We start from the raw sequence: 27,095 nt of genomic DNA on the forward strand, positions 1-27,095 counted from the left end.
GTGCGTCAAGGTTTCGTGCTGTACACCAGTGAGAGAATACCGACCATTTCAGTGCATAGAGCCGCCTGGTTGTGGGTGCTCTAGCTTCAGAAATAGTATTTAGAACTCTTTCAGAAAGGTTCATGGGTATTGGTTGATGGGCCAAACATGGAGAGCCCACAGTTCGGGGTGGGGATGCCAAATTTTCCCCTTCGCCTGCGTGAGGAGGTCTTTCCTCAGCGGAATCGGCCATGGGACTGTGTCTGACATGAGAGTCAGTTCGGAGACCCATATTTGATTCTTCCACAACGGGGGTATTAAGAGCACTGTGGAATTGGTTTCCCTGATCTTTTTGATGGCCTGCGGCAACATCGCGATCGGAGGAAAAGCATACAGAGGGAGACTGGGCCAGACATGGGCCAGTGCATCTCTGCGTTTGGAGAAAAATATTGGGCAGTGAGCATTGTCTTCTGAGGCGAAAAGGTCTACTTTCGCTTCGCCGAAGGTGCTCCATATCAACTGAATGGTTTGCAGGTGAAGAGACCACACCCCGGGGGGAATACCGCCTCTGGATAACATTGCGCATTACATTTTTGGCACAGGACAGCGTGTGAGCTGTGTGGGGGGTGCTTGAGTGTAGGGGTGCTGACTGTACAGTGGGCACATTGTCTACATAGAAAAAGCTCTTTTTGAGATTTATTTGGGTCGCCGTGAGAACGGCGTTTGTGTGCAGGCGAGCGCTTTTGATAATGGGCTCGTTGGCTGCGAAAACTGAGTCGGCAGTCACCTGGTTGCAGGGAACTGTGAGACTGAGAGAGTGTGGTGGGGGTCCAGCCGAAGCGGGACCTGGCCACCTTCTTTTCTCCCTTACGGCTAGGACGGCTTCGGTGGCTCGGGTCTCGACGCAGCTTTGGGTCAAGGTCCCCGGGACTCAGGCTGTCTGCCGCGGCTTGCAGAGCGTGAGCGCTGGCGATTCCTGGATCCCGAGCGTGGCCGAGAAGACGGCGGCGCCGTGTTAGCGGGTTGAGGGGGCGGCGCTTTGCGGCAGCCAGAGGAAGAGCTGGAGCGTTTGGGCAGAAGGTGCTTCAAGGCTTGCGACGGTTTCTGAGCCTCAGTGAAACGCTCGGCGAAGCCAACAACCGCCGGACCGAACAAACCGGAGGAGGTAATGGGAGCATCCAGAAAGGAGGCTTTGTCCACGTCCTTCATGTCGGTGAGGTTCAGCCACAAGTGGCGCTCCAGAACGGTCAGCGACCGCTTCTTCGAGGGGAGGGAAACCCTCGTATCCTTTTTCCTTAGCGCCGTCAACAGAGGAGAGCGCAGAGGAAAACGCGGACTTAGCACGCGACGAGTAGGGGGCTTTTCAAGCCTTCGTCATCTCGTCGTGAACCTCCGGGAAGAAGGGGGCGGGCTTTTGAGGAGAGGAAAGGCAACGACTTTGGAGATACCACTCGTCCAGCCTACTCCGTGGTGCTTCAGCTGGGTGGGACCACTCGAGCCCGAGGTCCTCCACGGCCTTAGTGAGCACTCGGATCATCTCCGTGTCAAAGCTGGCTCTAGCGTTAGTGGCAGTCTGCGTCGAAGCGGGCTCCGAGACAGAGTCTGACCACTCGCTGCCAGATGCAGCCAGTGAAAGGCTGTCCTCCCCCTCTTCTTCATCACCTACTGGTCCACCGAAAGAGACAGAACAGGCCACTGCAGGTGAGGGGTGCTGTTCCTCCTGGGTGAACTTCACCGGCGAGAGTGAGGCACGTGGAGAAGTACTCAGCGTGCAGTCGCTCGAACGCTCAGGTGGCCTCTGGTCGCGACGCTTCTTTTTGCGTGGTCCGAGGAGCGCGGTCGGGGCGGAGACATTGAAGCTGGTGAGGCGAGCCCGAAGGGTCTGCAGAGCCATCTCGTCGCACTCGGGGCAGCCGCCCTGGTTGAGTGCAGTCTCAGCATGTTCGCGTCAGAGGCATGCCACACAGATGATGGTCCCCGCCGAGGAGAGGTGCTCGGCACGAGGAGCAGGAAAAGCGAGGCATTTGTAACAACGCTCGCGCTCTTTTTGAGGTGGGTTGCAGCGGCAACACACACAAATAACACAGACAGAAATAAAGGATGTATCGCCGGATGGCGCAGCTGGAATGGCAGGTGCCAAAGGCGGAGACCGAGCGGGAATCCGACGTCCTCAGGGCTGCAGAGAAATTCCGCTGAGTGCTGTTCGACGGCGGGGCTTCTATTCCGGAGGTCAACGAAGGTATCGCTGAAGGAGATGAAATAATTTCCTATGGCAAAACACGGTCTTTTATAGCCTTGGATATGCTAATTCTAGAGACCTTGTTCGGCGGGAATTCTAGCGACCCCTATTGGTTCGCTCTTTCTGCCGCCTCGCCATAGGTTCATGCAGTTCCCACTGCACAGCCAATCAGCACGCAGCTCGCGCTGGTCTATCGGCTGTGCAGCGGCACTGCGTTTTACATACACTTTATAGAATAAAGTTTTTGCTTCATATCCTCTCGAAAGGGAACTGTTCTTGTGTTATGTGCTTATCAATTTAATGTCTTGAACTGCCGATCTAAGTTACCTGGCTGTTAAATACTGTTTCACTATTGTTCGGATATTAATGTCCGCTGCAGAGTTGATATTTACGGCCCGTTCAAATGAACGCTGGAAGAGCCATTTGCTCGGCTGTAAAATAGACTCTCAAAATTCCCTATGAATTCATTAATTCATTCATTTGAGCTAAATATACATGTTTCCCTTTAACAGAGCCCCCTTTAAGTTCTTACATATCGGCGGACGAATAAGTTAAGGTGTAAACATTAATTCTGAATTACTTATAAATTATAGTATCATTCGAGTCTCTTTCACTTTAATTCAATTCCCCGTTGAGTTATTATTTTACCTGACTCATAGTCACTACAACATACAAGATGAAAAAAAGTGTTATTGTACATCTTGAGCATGTCAAGGGTGTTACTGGTCTCTCTTTGCAATGTCTGTGGTTTCTGGTTGAACAAAGAGGTGTGTTAAACAGAGTGACACCAAAGATCTGCAGCACACCATTGGAGAGTTTCATTGAGTCCAGACTTTAGCCAAACAAGATGCTGCGATTCATCCTGGTCACCCTGCTGATATCCTCAGGTAAAATCAGCACAGATTTAAAAATATTTATCTTTCTTTTGTGTGCCTTGCTGAAAAAAAAAAACAGCTTATGTTCATACAGTTATAATGATATCACTGTTTAACAGTATTTTAAGTGCCCACATGTGTTTTTGGTTAAGTATGTGTTCAATTTATCATGCATTTTTCCTCACAGTTTGTGCTCTTCACTGGGAAAAGCACAAAGAAGAGTCTAATGGAAATGAAATTGAAGAAAGCTCTGTGAGTAGTCCACAACATTGTTTATCATGGTTTACCATTTTGTGTTCAGTTGTACAGTAGCACAGTGGGCAAAAATGTATATTCATAGATATTTCCTTAACCTTTTAAGACCTTTTTAGTTATTTCCCCGCATTAAAAAACATTTTCCACATTTTCAATGGCAGATTAAATGTTATAATAGCAAAAACGTATTATTTTACACATTTCATCAAAATTCACAAATTATATTAAAACAGGAAAACTACATGATCTATTTATGATGATGGTAGATTTTGCAACAACAAAATGGCCAATCAAGCGCTATGTTAATATATATATATATACACACTGTGATCAGGCATAACATTATGACCAGCTTCCTAATATTGTGTTGGTCCCCCTTTTGCTGCCAAAACAGCCCCGACCCTTTGAGGCATGGACTCCACTAGACCCCTGAAGGTGTGCTGTGGTGTATCTGGCACCAAGATGTTAGCAGCAGATCCTTTAAGTCCTGTAAGTTGCGAGGTGGGGCCTCCATGGATCTGACTTGTTTGTTCCGCACATCCCGCAGATGCTCGATTGGATCTCAAACTCGTTGTTGTGCTCCTCAAACCATTCCTGAACCATTTTTGCTTTATGGCCGGGCGCATTATCTGCTGAAAGAGACCACAGCCACCAGGGAATACCGTTACCATGAAAGGGTGTACATGGTCTGCAACAATGCTTAGGTAGGTGGTACGTGTCAAAGTAACATCCACATGGATGGCAGGACCCAAGGTTTCCCAGCAGAGCAATGCCCAAAGCATCACACTGCCTCCACCGGCTTGCCTTCTTCCCATAGTGCATCCTGGTGCCATGTGTTCCCCAGGTGAGCAACGCACACACACCCGGCCATCCACATGATGTAAAAGAAAACGTGATTCATCAGACCAGGCCACCTTCTTCCATTGCTGTCCAGTTCTGATATTCACGTGCCCACTGTTGGTGCTTTCGGCAGTGGACAGGGGTCAGCATGAGCACCCTGACTGGTCTGCAGCTATGCAGTCCCATACGCATCAAACTGTGATGCACTGTGTATTCTGACACCTTTCTATCATAACCAGCATTCATCTCTTAAGCAATTTGAGCTTACAGTAGCTCGTCTGTCTGGTCAGACCACACGAGCCAGCCTTCACTCTCCACATGCATCAATGAGCCTTGGCCGCCCATGACCCTGTTGCCGGTTCACCACTGTTCCTTCCTTGGAGCACTTTTGATAGATACTGACCACAGCAGACCAGGAACACCCCACAAGAGCTGCAGTTTTGGAGATGCTCTGACCCAGTCGTCTAGACACCACAATTTGGCCCTTGTCAAACTTGCTCAAATCCTTACGCTTGCCCATTTTTCCTGCTTCTAACACATCAACTTTGAGGACAAACTGTTCACTTGCTGCCAAATATTTCACCCACAGGTGCCGTGATGAAGAGATAATCAGTGTTATTCACCTTACCTGTCATAATGTTATGCCTGAACGGTGTATATATATATTTGTGTGTATATGTATACATTTCATTTCATTTCAGTATATGGCAAAGACAGTGATCAAGATAAATGAGGTCTTTGCCATATACTGTAATTAAATGGTTACACCATTTTGATGGTCCAATTTAGACATTCAAATAACTATAAGGTACTTTGCAACTACATGTCAACTACATGTATTAGTAGACCACAGCAGACTGTTAGGGTTAGGTGGTTTGGGTTACTGGAATAAGTTGACGTAGTTTCAGAGTTATTCTAGTCAGTAAATTGTAGGTGGAGCATCACAATGAAGTGTTAGCATATATTAAGCAGACAGTCTACTAATACTCGAATGACTGCTAGTTGACGTGTAGTTGCAAAGTTACTTACAGATAGTAGAATGTCAAAAGTGGACCATCGAAATAAAGTGTTACCAATGAAACTCCAAAAGTGTTTGCAAGATTGTTTTGAAACAGCTAGTCATGTTAGATTTGAACTGCTATGTTCTAAGTCATATTGAAACTACTGACTCTAAAATCCAGTATGCTGTCTTGTTAGGGTGATATACAAACCGAACAACTCCCTGGAATGTGCTGGGCTTGCAAGTGGGCCATGAGAAAGTTGAAAAAAAAGCTCTCTAATGGCGCAACTCCGGTTGGTCCAAGTATACGATTTAATACACAAATGATTCAAATGCAGTATTATAGACTATTTAAAGACTAGTGGCTAAAAGTATGTTTGTCACTTTCCTACAGGATGACATTAAAAAGAAGCTGTCGTTGGTCTGTGATGAGATCGGGTTCCTAAAGTCACTGTGTAAGAAGTTTGTGAGCCGGTATTCAGATACTCTGGTCGAAGAACTTTCAACTACTGACGACGCCACAACCATCTGTACCAACATTAGTATTTGCAAGAAATAGGCATGGAGAAAAGGGGTTAATTCATCTTAAACTGAAAATTCAGTTATCAATTACCTACACTCATTTAGTTCCAAACCTGTAAAACTTTTGTCCACAAATCTGAGAGATTTCTGTCCCTCCATTGAAAGTCAGGCATGCTTGAGCTTCAGTTTATCATATTTGACTATGTTCATATGAGGAAAAAAAGACAATATTTAATCTGTTCATCATATAAAGAGATGGTGTCTCTTCTGAAGACTTGGATTATACTGCTCAATTCATGTGGTTTTCTTTTACCATCTCATTATGAAAGTTGACAGTTTTGGGTGAACAGACTTTCAATGGAGGGACAGAAAGCTCTCAGAAGTCTTATATGGGTTTGGAACAACATGATGGTGAATAATTCAATGACAGATTTTCATTTTTTCCATTGAACTATCCCTTTAATGGCCTTTAAGATTCAAAGTTTAAAATTCATATTTTCGCTGATAAATTTAAGAAATGCAATAAGTAATTTTTGTTTGCTTCCAAGTGTTTGCTTTAACTGGAAAAGTTGATCATTCTGCAGAGTGCACTAGAGTTAATGGTGTGATTATTGTGGTTTTGCATACGCAGGTTATTTTTGCACATTTGGTCAAATACACCCGGCTTTACACCACAGCAATCGAGTGGAAAATAAATGTGTGAAAAGCATTTGTGTTTTGTGGCAATTTTTGGAAATACTTGTTGCATGCTTGAAATAGTATTTTATTGGTCCATCAGCACCACACCACATACATTGATATCTCACGCCCATTTTAAACTCATAATTTCTTGAATTTCACAAATAAAGACAATTTGCAGGAAGACTAAATGGAATAAAATGGGTTTGAGTCACAAGTATAAACAAACATACGTGTCCATACAAATAATTACAATAAAAAAATACATAATGACTTCATACATGCTACAATTAGAGAATATTTACAGACGAATGTTTTCAAACATTCACCCATTAATAGTTGACTTTGTACTTGCAACAGAAACAATACTAGCAGAGGTTATATTTATAGTAAGGCTACAGCCTAAAATCGTTTATTGCGAGGCTGCAGTGACGCTCAGCATGCATTTGGAGTTGCGAGACAAGACATGCACATGTTCCGATCTCCGTCTCCAGCTCTGCTGCAGTGCCTCCTGGTCCAGCTTATTCAGACTCTGGGAGCACAAACGCAGGTCTCGGATGTGATCAGACAGACTGTCCAAACAAATATCACCCAGAGGTCCTGACACCTGACAGCCTGTCATGAAGAACAAACTTTAAATGTTAAAGTACACATACTGTAAAGTACACAATAAAGCATCAGAGAGTGAGGAGATGACAGACCGGATGATCGCGGAAGATTTGGTTTCAAAAAGCGAAATGCGCCTATTTAAGGGAGTTTGTCATTGTACCGTTTCATTGTTGAGTTTTCATGAACCCACAATTCAAGCAACCCGCCCTCGAATTGGTGCTAACGGCATTCAATCACGGCCGCATTGTCATTCATTCATTCACGGTGCGTGTCAGGTCTGACGCGTTTTCAGTTCATGCCAATGGAAGCTTAAAGGGTTAGTTCACCCAAAAATGAAAATTCTGTCATTAATTACTTACCCTCATGTCGTTCGACACCCATCAGACCTCCGTTCATCTTCGGAACACAAATGAAGATATTTTAGTTGAAATCTGATGGCTCTGAAAGGCCTCCATTGACACAATGGCACTTTACACTCTCAAGACCCTTAAAAAGGTACTAAAGACGTCGTTACAAAGTCCATCTCACTACAGTGGTTCTAAAATAACTTTATGAATCGGCGAGAATAGTTTTTGTGCGCATAAAAAAAACCCTAAATAACGACTTACATAGTGATTCCGATTTCAAAACACGGCATCATGAAGCTTCGAAGCGTTATGAATCAGTGAGCCGAATGATGATTCGGATCGCGTGTCAAACCGCCAAACTGCTGAAATTTGGCGATTCAAACCACTGAATCGACTCGCTGATTCATAACGCTTCGAAGCTTCATGATGCCTTGTTTTGAAATCGTCATCACTATATAAGTCGTTATTTAGGGTTTTTTTGCGCACAAAAACTATTGTCGCCGATTCATAAAGTTACTTTAGAACCACTGTAGTGAGATGGACTTTGTAACGACGTCTTTAGTACCTTTTAAGGGTCTTGAGAGTGTAAAGTGCATTGTGCCAATGGAGGTCTTTACTGAGCCATCGGATTTCAACTAAAATATCTTCATTTGTGTTCTGAAGATGAACGGAGGTCTTACGGGTGTCGAACGACATGAGGGTAAGTAATTAATGACAGAATTTTCATTTTTGGGTGAACTAACCCTTTAACTTTCATAGGAATTCATTGAAAACACTCGCTTGCTCCAAACGCCCGGGCGGCAATGTTCCCTCTAATTTCTTTTCTCGCTGAGCAAAACTTCTCTCTATTGGGCGGACATTTTGGTCACCTGAGCAAAAACATTCTTTACCTGTACAGCGTATGTAAACGCACACAAAAAAAGTGGTTTCATCATGCAGTTATAACTTTTAACTTTAATGTGCCATTTCTATTTTATTTAACCATTGATATAACTTTAAAAAAAACTATTATAAAATAAAAAACAGTTAATTCAAAAGGCACTAGATTAAAGCACATTTTACAGTGCTGTTAACTGTAAGTCTTCTTTACCAAGAAATACTATTAAAATCCCCCCCAGGAAAGTTCAATTCTTTATAATATAATATAATATAATATAATATAATATAATATAATATAATATAATATAATATAATATAATATAATATAATATAATATAATATAATATAATATAATATAATATAATATAATATAATATAATATATGAAAATAACTAAGCAGTTACACTGAGATGGTTCTTAATGTGTTTTTGTAGTCATTTATTGGCGACAGACAGCATTAAACCATCTATATTAAATGTTTGTTTATTGCTTATGAATTTCCAAGATTTTCTATATCAGGGGTTTTCAAACGTTTTAATGTCAAGGATCCCTAAACAATCCCTTTGTGAGATCAATTCTATTCAAAACTATAATACAATTATAATAGCCTATAATATAATATAAAAACTAATGGAAATATTTAAACTGATAGTATATTATATCAGTTTAAATGCTTCAATTTGTTTGAAAAAAACTAACTGACGTAATTAAATAGATCTAATAGCTAAATATGTTCAAAGGAACATGTCAACTCTTTTATAGTTATCTAAACATCACTGAAACCCAAACCACATCTATTTAAACTGATGTGTGTTACTTTGGTGTTTAGAGTTTGCATGCTACACTTGTGGTGGGTGTAGCTGTAAATGTCTGTTTTGTTACCGTGCTGTGTCCATCATCTTCCTCCGCTTAATCAAGCCACTCTTCTTGAAAACATGATGAGGTTTTATTCCATGTCTTTGCGTTTCTCGTTGCCTCTCATTTTGAGCTATTTGGACTGCACGACTCACTGCTGCATGCTCACACGTGACATCATTGTCTTCCAATGAAACTAGTGTTAATTTTGTCACCTATTTTTAATTTAGTCTTAGTCTTGTGCCAAATGTCCTTGTTAGTTTTAGTCATATTTAGTCATCCACATATCTTTTTTTTTTTTGTCAAATTTTAGTCGACTAAAAGTCTCGTAACTTTAGTCTAGAAGACAACTCAATATTTTGTGTGGCAAAATAAGTTACATAAAATATATATATAACCTGCATAATGTATGTGCCACAACACCATAGCTAACTGGTTGATTTACAGCGTGCCTAAAATCAGCATTAGCTTATGAGACGATGGGAACAAATATCGATTTCGATCTTGATTCAGTATGAATTCATATGTATATAGCCTACTGTACATATAAGGAAAAATAAGTTTGCCTTTTAACACTATTTTAAACTTTTTACAGCGAGATGACAGGCTGGCAGCAACAGGAGTGTGAGACCTGTACATGAACAACAGCGCGAACTCATTCGGAATATTTTGAACAGCTTAATATTCATCTCATGATGAAAAAGTAGAGACGATTGTAGACGAAAATGAAGAGAGATTTTATCTTAGTTTTTATTTTATGCAAAACATTTTAGTCTCGTCCTTTTTCGTCAACAATAATGCATGTTAATTTAGTCTTAGTGTTTTTGGACATTGGTGCAGTCTAGTCATCGTCTCGTCTTCGTCATGGAAAAAATGGTCCTTGACGAACATATTTAGCCTTGTCTCGTCTGACGAAATTAACACTATATGAAACCTGTAAACCGCATCCACCGGTTCTAACACGATAGCGATACTAACTCTATAGCGGTAGAACAGAGCACTGCAATTATTCCTCATTTAAACGACAATCAAATGGATTTCTCCCCACATTTCGCGTCTGTGTCTATCGTCTGCGTGGCATTTTATTCTTTCTGCGCGGCCGCGGCATCACAAGTGCGCGGCCGTGCACACGCGCAGCTTAGAGGGAACATTGCCGGACGGCCGTGCTCATTTTACATTCTGTGAGTGAGATCCCACCCCTGGTTGAAAACATGCAGAACTAGCTCCTACTACAGGTTGTAGTCTCTAGCCTCTGGCCAAAAAAGCCTCCGATGATGCAAAATGACAATATTAAATGACAATACTAAATCGCTCATCTCAGGGGGATATGGGGGGGGAGACGATCATTTGAATATACTACCGGGTTTCTACAGATACAAAGCTTAATGCTAAATCGCTGAAGTAACACCCTAAGGTAGGTAGTGACACATCCAGCACGTGTTTACACAAAGCACAAGTTTTATGTAAATGAGTTTCTCGAACTGTATTTCCTGAGAGACTGCAAGATTATGATCTGAATAGATGCAGCAATATAACAAAAAAATTATGCATGGGAAACAGTGTGAGAAATGTGTCATCGTTCTGAGTGAATTTGACATCTTTTTCATGATGCAGTACATATACAAACACTTCACCTTTTCACATTTAGCAGTAAACCGATTACAAGGACAGGACCCTTAAATCCCCTTCGAGGTTACCATCTTACTCGCGTACACATCATTGTTTTGGGGTTTGAATCTACAACCTTTATGTTATCAGCCCAGATCTTTAACCACTAAACCACTGGCAAGATCCAAAAGCAAAATACAGAATAAAAGGACAATTTATGCCTCTGATCAGACGGGATGCTGGCAATAAAACCTGAATATCACTAAAAAGCACCTGGGGAAAAGAAGATACCTTGAAGGTTGAGATGGATCAAAGGTCGCTGGGCCTCCATGAGGGCATTAAGGAGACCTTGAAGACCGGCTGAGGTCACTAAAGGGTTGGCAGACAGGTCCAAAGACACCAGAGAAGGACAAACAGGAAGACACCTAAAAACAACCAATGATCATTATTTAGAATATGTTGTAAATATGTATTATTTACAATAATAATTGAATGATAAACTGAAATAAGGATATAAAGGATGCATTAACATTTCAGTACAGTAATAGAAGAGTTGAATGACTCACCTAGCGAGCAAGAGGACGCTGTGGTCCGTAAGGCCATTTCCAGACAGATTTAAGTGTGTGAGTGGACAGTCACCCTGGAAGCCAAATACAAATATTACTTGGGTGCAAAAATCATGGATTTTTCAATAACGTTGGTTTTGTAGTGTTGCTAATATGCTGCATTTTGCTTCAATATACTTGTGTCATCTTCAATAGTTTGTTCATTTGCATTATTATAATAATCCTGAAACGTCTAAACCGGCCTCCAGCGCCGTTTCAAGCATCAGCTCCCAAAGTGTGTCCGAAAAGTTATATAACACACTCCTAATATGTGTTTTTTCTTCTGGTTCCCCTTTTAGTGATCGCTATAACCATTAATTGGGTCACATTTGTAATATATCAGTTACTTGGACTATCGTGTAATGTAGGGAGCTGTTCATGAAAACGGTGTTTGTTTTTGGGTCGGACTTTGCTATCGATGGAGTAGAGGTGCTAGATAACAATTAGACATTCGACCTGAATTATCATAGTAACACAAATGCTTTTACTTATTGTTGACATAACTTCGGGCGGCAGGTACAGCAGATTCAACCATAGTCGTTGCATAGCGTGTATGTGAATGGGGGGGATGGGGGGGTTAAGGGGGGTGTTATCTGTTTACCAGAAATCGCTAACTGCAATTACAGCTTAATTTACCAGTAAATACTGTATGTGTAAAGGGGTTGTTATTAGCAATGCTAAAAACGGCAGAGCTGCTTAAAGGGTTAGTTCACCCAAAAATGAAAATTCTGTCATAAATTACTTACCCTCATGTCGTTCGACACCCGCAAGACCTCCGTTCATCTTCGGAACACAAATGAAGATATTTTAGTTGAAATCTGATGGCTCTGAAAGGCCTCCATTGGCACAATGCACGGTTCACTCTCAAGACCCTTAAAAGGTATTAAAGACGTCGTTACAAAGTTCATCTCACTACAGTGGTTCTACAATAACTTAGTTTTTGTGCGAAAAAAAACCCCTAAATAACGACTTGTATAGTGATGACGATTTCAAAACACGGCATCATGAAGCTTCGAAGCGTTATGAAGTGAGTCGATTTAGCAGTTTGGATCGCCAAAGTCACGTGATTTCAGCAGTTTGGCGGTTTGACACGCGATCCGAATCATGATTCGACCCACTGATTCATAACGCTTCGAAGCTTCATGATGCCGTGTTTTGAAATCGTCATCACTATATAAGTCGTTATTTAGGTTTTTTTTGCGCACAAAAACTATTCTCGTCACTCCATAAAGTTATTGTAGAACCACTGTAGTGAGATGCACTTTGTAACGACGTCTTTAGTACCTTTTAAGGGTCTTGAGAGTGTACCGTGCATTGTGCCAATGGAGGCCTTTCAGAGCCGTTAGATTTCAACTAAAATATCTTCATTTGTGTTCCGAAGATGAACGGAGGTCTGACGGGTGTCGAACGACATGAAGTAATTAATGAATTAATGAAATGAATTAATGGGTAAGTAATTAATGACAGAATTTTCATTTTTGGGTGAACTAACCGTTTAATATTTGTGGAAACTTTGGACAATAAGTCAGTGTACCTGTATCAGGAGCTTAGTAAGGATCTCCAAGGCAGGCTGGTCAGATGGACTTCTACAGACTGCAGAGAGCTGAAGGTGCGTGAGACACTGCAATGGTAATGTCTTCAACACGAGCTCAAAACCAGTGGAGCCCAGTGCATTATGGGAGAAGCACACCGACCGCATATTCCCAGTGCCTGGAGAGCACAATATAGCATTACAGAAACAACAAAACTAATTTGCTTTTGTTTGGCTGTCAAACAGAGGTCTAAGGTCTTCAGATCAGATGTTCAGTGGGGAGAACAAGTATTTGATACACTGCCGATTTTGCAGGTTTCACCACTTACAAAGCATGTAGAAGTCTGTAGTTTTTATCATAGGTACTCTTCAACTGTGAGCGACGGAATCTACAACACAAATCACATTGTATGATTTTTAAGTAATGAATTTACATTTTATTGCAATGGCATAAGTATTTGATACATCAGAAAAGCAGAACTTAATATTTGGAACAGAAACCTTTGTTTGCAATTACAGAGATCATACGTTTCCTGTAGTTCTTGACCAGGTTTGCACACACTGCAGCAGGGATTTTGGCCCACTCCTCCACACAGACATTCTCCAGATCCTTCAGGTTTCAGGGCTGTCCCTGGGCAATACAGGCTTTCAGCTCCCTCCAAAGATTTTCTATTGGGTTCAGGTCTGGAGACCGGCTAGGCCACTCCAGGACCTTGAGATGCTTCTTACGGAGCCACTCCTTAGTTGCCCTGGCTGTGTGTTTCGGGTTGTTGTCATGCTGGAAGACCCAGCCACGACCCATCTTCAATGCTCTTACTGAGGGAAGGAGGTTGTTGGCCAAGATCTGGCGATACATGGCCCCATCCATCCTCCCCTCAATACGGTACAGTCGTCCTGTCCCCTTTGCAGAAAAGCATCTCCAAAGAATGATGTTTCCACCTCCATGCTTCACGGTTGGGATGGTGTTCTTGGGGTTGTACTCATCCTTCTTCTTCCTCCAAACACGGCGAGTGGAGTTTAGACCAAAAAGCTCTATTTTTGTCTCATCAGACCACATGAACTTCTCCCATTCCTCCTCTGGATCATCCAGATGGTCATTGGCAAACTTCAGACGGGCCTGGACATGTGCTGGCTTGAGCAGGGGGACCTTGCGTGCACTGCAGGATTTTAATCCATGACGGCGTCATGTGTTTCTAATGGTTTTCTTTGAGACTGTGGTCCCAGCTCTCTTCAGGTCATTGACGAGGTCCTGCCGTGTAGTTCTGGGCTGATCCCTCACCTTCCTCATGATCATTGATGCCCCATGAGGTGAGATCTTGGATGGTGCCCCAGACCGAGGGAGATTGACTGTCATGCAATAAAATGCTAATTAATTATTCAAAAATCAAACAATGTGATTTTCTGGATTTTTGGTGTTGTAGATTCCATCTCTCTCAGTTGAAGAATACCTATGATAAAAATTACAGACTTCTACATGCTTTGTAAGTAGGAAAACCTGCAAAATCGGCAGTGTATCAAATACTTGTTCTCCCCACTGTATCTGACTGACAGTGCACTTACTGGCCATGGCATTGGCTAATAGGAGACGGTGTTGCTGGAGGAAACGTGCAGAGAGACCGCAGGCTTGCAGGGACAGAGTGGAGAGCAGGGGACAAGCAGACAGAAGACTTGCTAGTGCTTGTGTCCAGCCATCACCCAGAGGATTCATGCTTAAATTCAACTCCTCTAGACACTACAGAGACAAAACGTGAATAGAAGAGGAGATAAATAAATATAAAATAAACAAATAAAGAGAAGAAAATTATGAAAAACCAAAACTATTCATCAATGCATGTATCAATACCTCAATGGTTTACACTTTATTTTGATGGTCCACTTTAGACATTCTACTAACTATAAGTTACTTTGCAACTACATGTCCACTAACTCTCATTGGGTTAGGGTTAGTAGAATAAGTTGACAAGTAGTTGTAAAGTTACTCCTAGTCAGTAGAATGTCTGTTGGGGAGCATCAAAATGAAGTGTTAGCAGATATTAAGCAGACAGTCTGAGTCTACTAATACTCTAATGACTGCTAGTTGACGTGTAGTTGCAAAGTTACTTATAGTTAATAGAATGTCTAAAGTGGATTATTGAAAAAGGTGTTACAATATCTTGAAATAAGGGAATGATCAACAAGTTCTCTGTAATCGGTCAGTATAAAACACACTAAGTGTGAATTTCACATCTCTGTTCTTTTAGGCGTCACCATAAACACTTCCCACACTAAACCGCAAAACCAAAAAAGGGGAAGCAAGTAATTTCTTTTCAACCCCACAGTAGATAGTAGCAAAACTCCTGACCACATCCAGACAAGAGGGACACAGTTATTTGATACATGTCTTATAGCCTATTTGATGAAGTTTGCATTGGCATTTTCCGGTTTACTACTGTGAAGCTGCTTTGAAACTATCTGTATTGCATAAGGTTCTATACAAATAAAGGTGACTTGCCTTAAGGACTTAGATTACTTAAATTGTATAAAGATCACACAATTCTTTTTATTTCTCCACAGAAACACCTTTCCTCGACTGACTATAAAATTCAAATACAGAAAGGTTTTTTTTCATGATTTCGTTATTTTACATGATTTTACCAGGCCTGGAAATAACACTTTTGAAATCTAGGCATTTCCCTGGGAATTGAGCTAGTGCCATCCCTAACCCTGATACTCAAGGTTTCCCAGGATCATGGATCATACATTATGTGCAAAATTGCGTCATGACAAATGGATAAAAGCTATTTGAAGATGTCCCACCATAAACGTATTGTTCTCTTTGAATAGCAGGACCGGTGACTAAACTATGCGAGTCACTCACCCCCTCCAACACGTCAGTGCATCAACACATAGGGTGTGTGAAAACACTCCACTCACCACATTATAAATTAAGCCCTATGTAGGATGTCAAAGTGCAGTTTATCAGTGAATACAATAATATATAATATTAATTTTAAAAAAAAATGGATAATGAATGAATATATTGTATACAGGGCTGTTGATTTAACACGTGAATTTAATTAATTAGTTATGGAAAATAAAGTGTTCAAATTTTGCATTTTAAGCTAACCCACCCACCCCACACTTACGTAGGTCATCTTATATTCCATATAGTTAATTGGTGACTAACATGAAGCAGAGCAACAGCTCACTGTGTGATGAAGCCTATAAAATACAGTTAAAATGCCCCTAAATTTTAAAATATCAAGGCAAAAATGCCCCCTTTTTCCCCCATATGATTTATATCATGATATAGTTAAACACTTAAACTCTGCCGGTCCGGAATTACATCATCAAGTATATACTTTACATTTAAAATGTCTCTGGAGGAGCTCCGACCTCATATGTGGTACCATTTGAAAGCTTAGAGTCTCTACTTTCTGGAGACATGCATCACTTTGGCATTTGTTTTACACAAAGTAACCTATTTACACTAAATTACTCTGGGACCATTTCCGCCTGGATTTGGCCTATCCAAATTGAAAAGCTTCCCATACCCACATACAGTGGTCTAAATACAACATTTTGGTGTAATTTTAGAGGAAACCCTTTGAAGTTACATAAAACACTACTAAAAGGGATAAACATGTAAGTATATGTTGTCTGAACTGTAATAATCCCCCCAAAAAAGAGATGCTTTTTGATTTTTTTGGATTATGCAGCAGACATTACACAGCTCAGTGCCTTCACGCAGTTCATTAATAAACCATCGGCCTCTCATGATATAGCCGATGGTTGTAAATTGATCAAAAATCGGTCAATAAATATCGGCGGCCGATACATCGGTGCATCCCTAACTACTAGGCAACCAGCGACCTCTTCGCCAGCCGGTGGCGACATACATCAACAAAGCCACTGGCAGTGTGAATGCAGCTTAATAATAGATCTTATATTACTGAATGAATGAAAGTATATTTACAGGGAAAGCAGCTTGACTCTTGGTTTCCAATGTGTCCGATGCTTTTTTGAGACCCTCTCCAGTGATCTGATTGGCTGATATGTCTAAAATCCTGAGTCTGGGCATAGTGGCAGCAGCGGACATCATGTCTGGAAGGAGGTCGTTGTTCAGACGGTTGGCAGTGATGCGCAGCTCCGTGAGGCTGGCCTGCAGCTTCAGCGCTCGGAGGAGAGGAGTCAGAGACGCTGGAGGTAAACTGAGTCCACAGACGTTCACACAGGAGCTGCTGTCCTGCACCTCACACAGCCGGGACACACGCCGGTTCTCCTCTGAAACACATAACAGGAAAAATATGAGACATGCATGTTTTGTAATAAAGATTCCGGACTTCTTTGTGACTGAAAAGAAGTTTGAGAAAACTGTCACTCACCAACTCCCAGACTCTGACAGGCTTTCCTGTAGCGCTCAGGGAGAGGAGGAAGATCCCATGAACACACCTCAGCAATAACCTGCAGCAGGTAAATTGACCCAAATATGAAAAAGAAAGGTTTTCTGTGAAAATTAACAGGCTTTTAGTCTGTTTACCACACATAACTACTGTATGGATTCAGAAGACTTATAATATAATGCATTACTGAGACATTTCTGATTCTTTTGATGAAGATGAAGTACCTTTTTTTATATTTAAATTACTAGACTACATAATCATGCTTTTAGTATTGAAGCATGTTTCTGTCATGGAATACAAAAACAAAACAAAAAAAGGAATTGCAACTTTTTATCTAACAATTCTGACTTTTTTTCTCAGAATTGCGAATTTATATCTCACAATTGTGAGAAAAAGAGTCACTCAGAATTAACTTTTTTCCTCATAATTGTGAGATATAAACTCACAATCGCGAATTATGGAGTCTGAATTGCAAGATAAAAAGTCGCAGTTACCTTTTTAATAATATTTATATATATTTATACATAATATTTTACGGAAAATTTGGTAAGAAAGAAACTACAGTATAGTGAGAGACTAATTAACTAATTAACAACTTGCAATAAAACAGTTTAGTGTCATTAATATCTATATCTATATTTTATCAATTATATTATATTATAATATTATTATATTATATCATGTCATGTCATGTCATGTCATTAATATAATATAATATAATTAATATAATATAATATAATATAATATAATATAATATAATATAATATAATATAATATAATATAATATAATATAATATAATATAATATAATATAATATAATTAATATAATAAAGATTTTGGTCATTCCACCGAACAGAATATAATATAATATAATATAATATAATTAATATAATAAAGATTTTGGTCATTCCACCGAACAGAATTTTTCTTTTATCTCATTATTTATTTTTATTAATTAATTATTCATTTATTTTCCTGGCAATTTTTTTGATATCAACTATGACAGTATGATTTATTTTGCTTAAATCTCAAAAAAAAAAACATTTATAAAAATAAAAAAAAATCTTTAAATGAAAATATTTTCAGAAAATGTGGTAAGAAAGAAAATACAGAATAGGGAGCGACGTGAATTTAATTAACAACTTGTAATAAAAGAGTTTAGTGTCATTAATATCCATAGTATATTATATCAATTATATTACATAATTTATATTATGTTATATTATAATTTTGATCATACCCACCGAACCGATTAAAAAATATATTATTATTATTGTTTATTTTTATTAGCTTATTATTCATTTATTTTCCTGGCAATTCTTTTGATCTCAACTGTTTGATTTATTTTGCTACAATCGCAAAAAAAGAAGAAGAAAAAAAGCAATAAATACTTTCTTCTTTTTTTTGAGAACTTAATAAAAAGCAAGATAACTCACAAACAATAGAAAACAAAACAGACGTTTTCACATGACCTCTGACCTCTTCATTGGTGTGCAGCACAGACAGCAGTGGATCTGTGGGTAAGAGCAGAGCGCCCTCTTTCTGCAGGGACAGGCGTGGCAGTAATCCACACATCTGATAGTAGCGCTGAGCGGCCTGCTCACACAACCACGCCACCGTACAGGAGTCTCCCTCACTGCACAAACACAAAACCAATATCTAGAATTACATATATACTCAAAACCCACTACACACATTCTATCTGATACATACAAAACTAGCATCAGACCTGTGAGGAACTGGAATCAGGAAGACATTGTCCTGAACTCTGACCCTCATCCTGATTGGTGCAGGCACATGAGCTGTTCGGTTCTGGAATGATGCTGGAGACTTCAAAAAAAAAAAAAAAAAACATTGTTCAGCTAATAAATAACACATTTATTAATTGATTCATCATAGCAGTCTAGAAGTATCAAACACAATCCCCCGGTTTCATAGACAAGTCCCCGACTAAAATGCATTTTTGAGCCGTTTTAACTGAAAGCAAAGTGTCAGTGCCATTGTTTTGTCTCAAGATGTACATCAGTACATCAGTGAGAAATGTCTTATTGATAATATTTATTGATTAAATAAAAGACACTATAGAGCTTTTACCGATCAAATGAGACCACTAACAACAAAATTGCACTGCAGAGGTGGCACAGAAACCGCACCTGAATTGTTACAATTACAACAGAATGAATAATGTTAAGATTGATGAATAAAAGTGTGGTTATTGACCATTTGTATAAAAATCAATATCAGGTTTGCAATCATGCTCCTATTTGTAAAAACAGCTCTCTTGCTCTTGTGATATCATTTACGGTTATATCTTACAATATAAAAATCAAGATCTCATACAGGTACTTTATTTGCAATCATTTCAAATTGTTTGGGCATTTGTATTAATTTTGGTGACATTTTTGACAATTCCTCATTAATTTCTGACCAGGTGCAACAGTAACAAAAATCAAATTAGAAATAAGTTATTGACTGCATTTGAAGCAGGAAGTTTTACATCCAATCACATTCATGAAGTTAGTGATATCTCTGCAGTTGTGGTCTTGACTGGTCTTTAAATAAAATCCAGAGTCCTTTCAGCACCACAAATGAGACCAAGACCAAGACCTTCAAAAAAATTATTGAGCAACACTACTCTACAGTATGCTAGCATTCCATTCCAAACACAGCCAATGATACAGTGAGGCCTATTACCATTGACTGATGGGTAGGAGGTGCAGGTTCATAAATGGGGTCAGATTCTTGGTTCATGATGGGACTCTGCGACCTGTTGACCTCTCTCCTGCCCAGCATCACCATCCCTGGCAGTTGATTCATCTTCACCTGCCGAGACTTATTAGTGCCCTTCTTCAGAGACATACTCCTACTGGATGAACTCTGAACTGCAATGAGAAAAATCCAACAGAGTCAGCTGACCTTTATCACAAAATAATTGGCAACATAGTGATCAGGACACCAACATTATTCAATAAAATATTGTAATAAAAAGAAATAAACAATTGGTTTATGTCTCTCACTCTTCTGCAGTTTAACAACAACATTATTCATATCTATATATATTTATGGCATCATTATATTAATATTACAATAATACAAAATACTATACATGTATATGTTATGTTATTATATATTATATTAAATGATAAAGTATAGTAAGCTGCTCATTATCACAAAATAAATGCTGATGTGGTGATCAGGACCTGCAAAATATTGATCTGAAAATGTGATAAGAAACAAGCTGCAAAATAGTGAGAGACATGAAATTAATTTACAACAGGCAATAAAACAGTTTAGTGTCATTAATATCTGTCTATCAATTATATTACATTATATTACACTATGTATCAAACAAAATATTATTACAAAATAATTGCCAACATGGAGGTCAGAACCCCAAAATTAATAAAAATTGTGATAAAATATATAAACAATTTGTTTTTATGTCTCTCACTCTTCTGAAGTTTAACAACAACATGCAATTAAATAGTTTGGCATTATTAATATCTGTATATTTTTATATTAACATTATATTAAAATAATAAAAAATTACTACATATTAATTATATATTATAATGTATAGTAAGTTGCCCATTATCACAAAATAAATGCGTGATCAGGTGATCAGGATCTCAAAAATATAGATCTAACAGGCAATTTACAACATTTACAACAGGCAATAAAACAGTTGAATGTCATTAAAATCCATCTATTAATTAGATTATATTGTATTACATTATATTACACTATATCATACAAAAATATTTGCCTGCAGAGACTGACCAATTAGAATAATTTCTTTCAGGAGCCATTGATTAAGTGTAAATTTCAGTTTTGGGCATTATGTATGGGAATTATTTTTGACAGTGTTTGATGAAATGTTACATTACTGTGTTAATCACAATATAAGTAACTACTTACTTATTATCCATTTTTATGGAAACTAATGTTGTAGTTACTTCTGCATTACTTTTTGCATTAAATAAATGTAAGGGAGTGCAAAAAAATTATATAAATATATTAGTTGTTGGACATTAAATGTAGGATTTAACTAATTCAAATTGTATATGCTGTATAATGCATGCAAGAATAGAAAAAGTGAAGCCCCAATTAAATGAATACAAATCTAAATATTCTGAATACATTATTGTGTGTACATGGTAATTTAAAATTGTAAATATGATTGCACTGGTATGTCACACACCTCTTGGAGAAGCTTCAGCAGATACTGCGAAATGATTCTGATTTCTGAAAGTTGTTTCCCGTGGTACGTTATGCTCAGAAACTCTCCGTTTCTTCTTGGGCTGCACATCACTCAGGTCATCCTCCAGCCAATTCTCTGCCACATACTGCTCCTCTGGGACCAAAGCTGATCTGTTATTGGCTGTCACCGCTGGCGTGCTGGTAAAGGCCGGCTCTGATAGGCTCTGAGTGAGGAGGCGGGATTTGGCACTGCCCAGGTTCTGCATTGCCTTCTGGTACTCCAGTCTGCCCAATTCTGACTGCGGGGGCAATGCGGTCTCGCTGATGTTGTATATGGAGGGAAAATCCTGACTGGGTGGGAATTCCTGCGAGGATTGGGCCACTGGAGAACGCGGTTTTGACCAAACAGGACGAAGAGGACTGAGCGAGCAATCCGAGTCGGAATTATCGGAAGAACTGCTCTCGTTCTAAAGCAACAACAAAAGAACATTAATTAAATAAATTCTTGCTTACAAATAGAAAATTCGAGGAGCTGACAAATATCTAGTAAAATGTGTGGTCAGTAACACAGTCTCTTTTACACAGAGTATGCATGATTGCGAATAGGAAAGCGAATGTAAAAAGCGAGTGCACATTTAAAAGTGATTTCAATACCCTGCATATTGATATCCCTGATATCCGAAAATTATATACAATATAATTACCCAACTATATAATTGTGGGAAAACAAAAAAAGCATTGAAATATATTTTCCTTCAATCTCCTATCATGTCCATTTAGGGGCTCCATAGAAAGCGTAATTTCTTTTCAGAACATAGTGGCCCTCATTTATCAAAAGTGCGTACACCAAATTTCCAGCGTACACCTGGCGTACACCCAAAACCACGGTGACTTTGAGATTTATCAATATGGACGTTGGCGTACGGCACGCTCAAATCCTACGCCAGCTCAGGAGGTGGTGTACGCACGTTTTGAGTTAGTGCGAAAATGCACAGAAAAACAATTCCTAACACCACAAAACGCACTGACAAAGATATGCTATATTATGACCCACTGTAAAAAAACAACAACAACAACAACAACAACAACAAATAAAGCCCTATTTGCACGGGATAAGTAGGCTAGGCTATTATCTGGGGACCTCGTGTGATTTAGAAATTACTCCCCCACATCTGAATTTTGCGTGGCGCATTCGCACGGGATAAGCTGTGATTTTACTCGAATTTACTGACTTATCTCCTGGATATGATGTTACTTGAAAATGTTTTTTCGTTATATAGCTGTATGAAATTATAAACAGTCGTATCGATATCATTTTGATTGTTTTATAGTAATACAAATAATTTCGTTCAGTTAGAGAACAGACGCAATTAAAAACGTAACTAAGCAATATAGCCTATAATAACACGGCGGAAGATTCAGTTTCAAAGCTAAATGTAAAAGTGCCCATTTAAGCGAGTTGTCATTGTACTGTTCTGTTTTTGTGTTTTTCATTAAGAATAATATTAAACACACCATTCAAGCAATTTACTCCCAATTTGTGCTCATTCTAAAGTGAAAGTGGTAGCCTATAATCCGCGCGGCCGCTCATGAAGTCATAACGGTGCACATATGCAGTCTAGCGCCATTCTTCGTGAAAGATAAAGATAGAAATGCTCACAGGACACGAAAACCTTGCAAAAATTATATACGATCGGCCTAATCCCGGCCAAATAGATGCCGATTCGCACGGGACTAATAATATCACCTCGGTGTTCGGCGAAATATGGTAGGTCATTTGCGGGGGAATTTTTACTTTAGGCCTACATATTACAGACATGGCCGATTCGCACGGGATTAAGATCACAGACATTATCTGCGATTATTAGCCTACAAATCACCAGAGGTCCCCGCATATACTAATAATCCCGTGCGAATAAGTAATTATAAACTTCAGTGTTTATTTTTGTGCAACATGAACTTCAATTTGTGTGACTTTACCAAAGCATTTGATTTGTAGGCATGTATTCGTCCAGTTGCGAGCCTGTGCGCTTTACCTGATGTTGGTTAGGCCCGGCAGCTGCGCACGGACTGGACTGAAAATAATTCAGACTGACAAAATAATAAAAATGACATTCTTCTTCTTTTAAATAATAATAAAATAAATAATAATAATGATAATAATGACATTCTTCTAAATAACAATAAGCGTCATTAATAATACAAATCATAATATTAATCTTACAAATTGTCATGCAATTATATTAATGTGAATGAATGGTACTCCACATCACATCATCATCACTATTGTACACATATTATTTCAAAACACGTGCTGTAAAATAATGAATTGTGATAGGTAATTTCTCATCCAAACAGCTATTTAAACTGGATTTCCACCGTACACCTTTTTGTGGGCACCTTTAATCCCACTCTTTAAACTTCCAAATAAAACAATTTTGTTTTTTTCCACTTCCCTGGTGATGGTCTCGATCTCTACTTCAGAGAAGTTTCGCTTCTTTGCCGTCTTCCGTATGTCCATGGCGTAAAATGAGGGCGTGGGGGAGGCGGAGACTTGAATATATAGGGGCGTGTTAATCTAATGACGATCGTTTTCAGCCGCGGCATTTATCAAGGGCAGGTATTGCGTACGCCTGGATTTCAGAGGTACGCACAGCTTCATAAATCAGGCGGTGAGAGGAGTGTAAGCATAATGTTACGCCAATATATACGCCCGTTTCTACGCAAGATTGATAAATGAGGGCCAGTATGTGGCTTCGGGCACATCCCTAGTGATCAGTAGGGCAGAAGTAGAGCAGTGCTGCGCCTTTTGAGAATATAGTCCCCAGTATGTATACGTTTATAAGATGGCTGTGTCTCATGTAACCTTGTTATTTGTACACAATGGCCCTCATTTATCAATCTTGCGTAGAAACGGGCGTATATGTTGGCGTAAGATTATGCTTACATTCCTCTCACCGCCTGATTTATGAAGCTGTGCGCACCTCTGAAATCCAGGCGTACGCAAAACCTGCCCTTGATAAATGCCGTGCTGAAAACGATCGTCATTAGAATAACACGCCCCTATATATTCAAGTCTCATGCCTCCCCCACGCCCTCATTTTACGCCATGGACACTCGGAAGACGGCAATGAAGCGAAACTTCTCTGACGTGGAGATCGAGACCATCACCAGGGAAGAGGAAAACATTTTTTTTTTTATTTGGGAGTTTAAAGAGTGGGATTAAAGGCGCCCACAAAAAGGTGTACGGTGGAAATCCAGTTTAAATAGCTTTTTGGATGAGAAATTACCTATCACAATTAATTATTTTACAGCACGTGTTTTGAAATAATATGCATTTAATTTCGTATCACATCACATGTATTCGGGTGTACAATAGTGATGATGATGTGACGTGGAGTACCATTCATTCACATTAATATAATTGCATGACAATTTGTTAGATTCTTATTATTATTATGATTTGTATTAGCCTATTAATGACGCTTATTGTTATTTAGAAGAAGAATTTCGTTATTATTATTATTTATTTTATTATTATTTAAAAGAAGAAGAATGTCATTTTTATTATTTTGTCAGTCTGAATTATGTTCAGTTCCAGTCCGTGCGCAGCTAACCGGGCCTAACCAACGTCAGGTAAAGCGCACAGGCTCGCAACTGGAGGAATACATATCAAATGCTTTGGTAAAGTCACACAAATTAAACATTGAAGTCCATGTTGCACAAAAATAAACACTTAAGTTTATAATTACTTCCCTATTCGCACGGGATGTGGGGAGCTCTGGTGATTTGTAATAATTGCAGAGAATGTCTGTGATCTTAATCCCGTGCAAATCGGCCATGTCTGTAATATGGAAAGTAAAAATTCCCCCGCAAATGACCTACCATATTTCGCCGAACACCGAGGTCCTGTGATAGGCCTAATATTAGTCCTGTGCGAATCGGCATCTATTTGGCCGGGATTAGGCGGATCGTATATAATTTTTGCAAGGTTTTTGTGTCCTGTGCGCATTTCTATCTTTATCTTTCACGAAGAATGGAGCTAGGCTGCATATAATGCGCACCGTTATGACTTCCCGTGCGGCCGCGCGGATTATAGACTACTACTTTCACTTTAGAATGAGCACAATTTGGGAGTAGCCTAATTGCTTGAATGGTGTGTTTAATATTATTCTTAATGAAAAACACAAAAACAGAACAGTACAATGACAACTCGCTTAAATGGGCACTTTTACATTAGCTTTGAAACTGAATCTTCCGTCGTATATTGTTATTATACGAAATTATTTGTATTACTAAAACAATCAAAATGATATCGATACGACTGTTTATAATTTCATACAGCTATATAACGAAAAAACATTTTCAAGTAACATCATATCCGGGAGATAAGTCAGTAAATTCGAGTAAAATTTATCTCGTGCGAATGCGCCACGCAAAATTCAGATGTGGGGGAGTAATTTCTAAATAAATCACACGAGGTCCCCAGATAATACTTATCCCGTGCGAATAGGGCTTTATTTGTTGTTGTTGTTGTTGTTGTTACAGTGGGTCATAATATAGCATATCTTTGTCAGTGCGTTTTGTGGTGTTAGGAATTGTTTTTCTGTGCATTTTCGCACTAACTCAAAACGTGCGTACACCACCTCCTGAGCTGGTGTAGGATTTGAGCGTGCGGTACGCCAACGTCCATATTGATAAATCTCAAAGTCACCGTGGTTTTGGGTGTACGCCAGGTGTACGCTGGAAAATTGGTGTACGCAAGATTGATAAATGAGGGCCATTGTAACTATACACATCACAAAATGTAAATAGGGAAATGTTGGCGTTATTTTGTCACTTATTGAGCAGTAGGCTAGCTGGAGCCATAAACCTCCAGTCTTTGTGCTAAGCTAGGCTAGCTGGGGTGTGCGTCAGACAGAGTTATGGCACGCACGGAGATGAGAATGGTATGTATGGACTTATCTAACTCTGGGGAATACAGTTAATAAGCCAAAGTCCCAAAAAGTTGGCGTGTTCCTTTAAAGCAGTCCACAATGCTTATTGTTTTTCGAGAAATGTTGTACTTCTGTTTGTCATTGTGCACGAAACTTCAAGCCACTAAATCATCAGAAATATTGCTGACTTGTGCGCCCCCTTTACGTTCGTCCTAATTGCTGTTAGTTGTCCGTGGATTGGCCTATATTTGCCGTTGAAAATGGAAACGTCTTTAGACATGGAAAATCGATTTTACATCGATTCAACTCTTATGTCTCAAAAATCGAACAGGATTTTTTCACAAAAGTGACAGCCCTAATCACGATAACGATTTTATTTCGATATATTGTGCAGCCCTAGGAAAAAGTGTCCAGAAAAGCAACTTTACCCCATACAGAACATCTACTTCCATCCCTCGTGACCGGTGGGCTGAACCTGAGGTGCCCCTGCGTCTGGGAGCCGTGTTTTTTGGAGAAGGAACAGTCGGAGCGGGACGCGGAATGATCTGCGGGGGTGATGGCGGTGACTCCCGCAGCAGTGGCTCGGAATACTCTGCATCAAACAGCTGACTGTCCTGAAGCTCCTTCTGCTGCCGTGGAGCCTTCGAGACAACTGAGACTACAGCAGAATAAGACAAGGATTTTTAAAGTACTGAGACTTCCTTTTTGAAGTACCAACAATCACTCAAAAAAATCTAATGTTCTTTTAAGTTCT

The 27,095-nt window shown here is 39.5% G+C and overlaps 2 protein-coding genes across 2 annotated transcripts in view; one reads left to right on the top strand and one right to left on the bottom strand.

Annotated features, from left to right (window-relative positions):
* Positions 1-2,909: 2,909 nt before the first annotated feature.
* LOC307136377 (uncharacterized protein) lies at positions 2,910-6,651 on the top strand. Its single transcript, XM_079833350.1, has 4 exons — positions 2,910-3,105; positions 3,281-3,345; positions 5,386-5,481; positions 5,583-6,651. The coding sequence occupies exons 1-4, from the start codon at positions 3,066-3,068 to the stop codon at positions 5,745-5,747; spliced, it is 366 nt and encodes a 121-aa protein (XP_079689476.1). The 5' UTR covers positions 2,910-3,065; the 3' UTR covers positions 5,748-6,651.
* tonsl (tonsoku-like, DNA repair protein) overlaps positions 6,456-27,095 on the bottom strand; it is a gene marked incomplete at its 5' end in the record, with an annotated part of 36,169 nt that continues 15,529 nt past the window's right edge. The window contains 12 exons of the mRNA XM_079833349.1: positions 6,456-7,003; positions 10,978-11,111; positions 11,253-11,326; positions 12,826-13,001; positions 14,383-14,554; positions 16,778-17,085; positions 17,187-17,265; positions 18,684-18,840; positions 18,934-19,034; positions 19,899-20,086; positions 21,406-21,871; positions 26,770-26,999. Of these exons, the coding sequence (XP_079689475.1) occupies positions 6,801-7,003; positions 10,978-11,111; positions 11,253-11,326; positions 12,826-13,001; positions 14,383-14,554; positions 16,778-17,085; positions 17,187-17,265; positions 18,684-18,840; positions 18,934-19,034; positions 19,899-20,086; positions 21,406-21,871; positions 26,770-26,999 (2,288 nt within the window). The 3' untranslated portion in view covers positions 6,456-6,800. The remainder of the gene's footprint in view (positions 7,004-10,977; positions 11,112-11,252; positions 11,327-12,825; positions 13,002-14,382; positions 14,555-16,777; positions 17,086-17,186; positions 17,266-18,683; positions 18,841-18,933; positions 19,035-19,898; positions 20,087-21,405; positions 21,872-26,769; positions 27,000-27,095) is intronic.

This window comes from Gobio gobio (assembly GCF_949357685.1).
Source record: "Gobio gobio genome assembly, chromosome: 13".
Taxonomy (NCBI): domain Eukaryota; kingdom Metazoa; phylum Chordata; class Actinopteri; order Cypriniformes; family Gobionidae; genus Gobio; species Gobio gobio.

What these genes read in the sequence shown, in the direction of transcription:
- LOC307136377 (XM_079833350.1), top strand. Translation starts at nt 3,066, where the DNA reads ATGCTGCGATTCATCCTGGTCACCCTGCTGATATCCTCAG. An exon ending in ATGAAATTGAAGAAAGCTCT is followed by an intron (nt 3,346 to 5,385) that starts GTGAGTAGTCCA and finishes CTGTCTTGTTAG; the next exon opens with GGTGATATACAAACCGAACA. An exon ending in TCTCTAATGGCGCAACTCCG is followed by an intron (nt 5,482 to 5,582) that starts GTTGGTCCAAGT and finishes ACTTTCCTACAG; the next exon opens with GATGACATTAAAAAGAAGCT.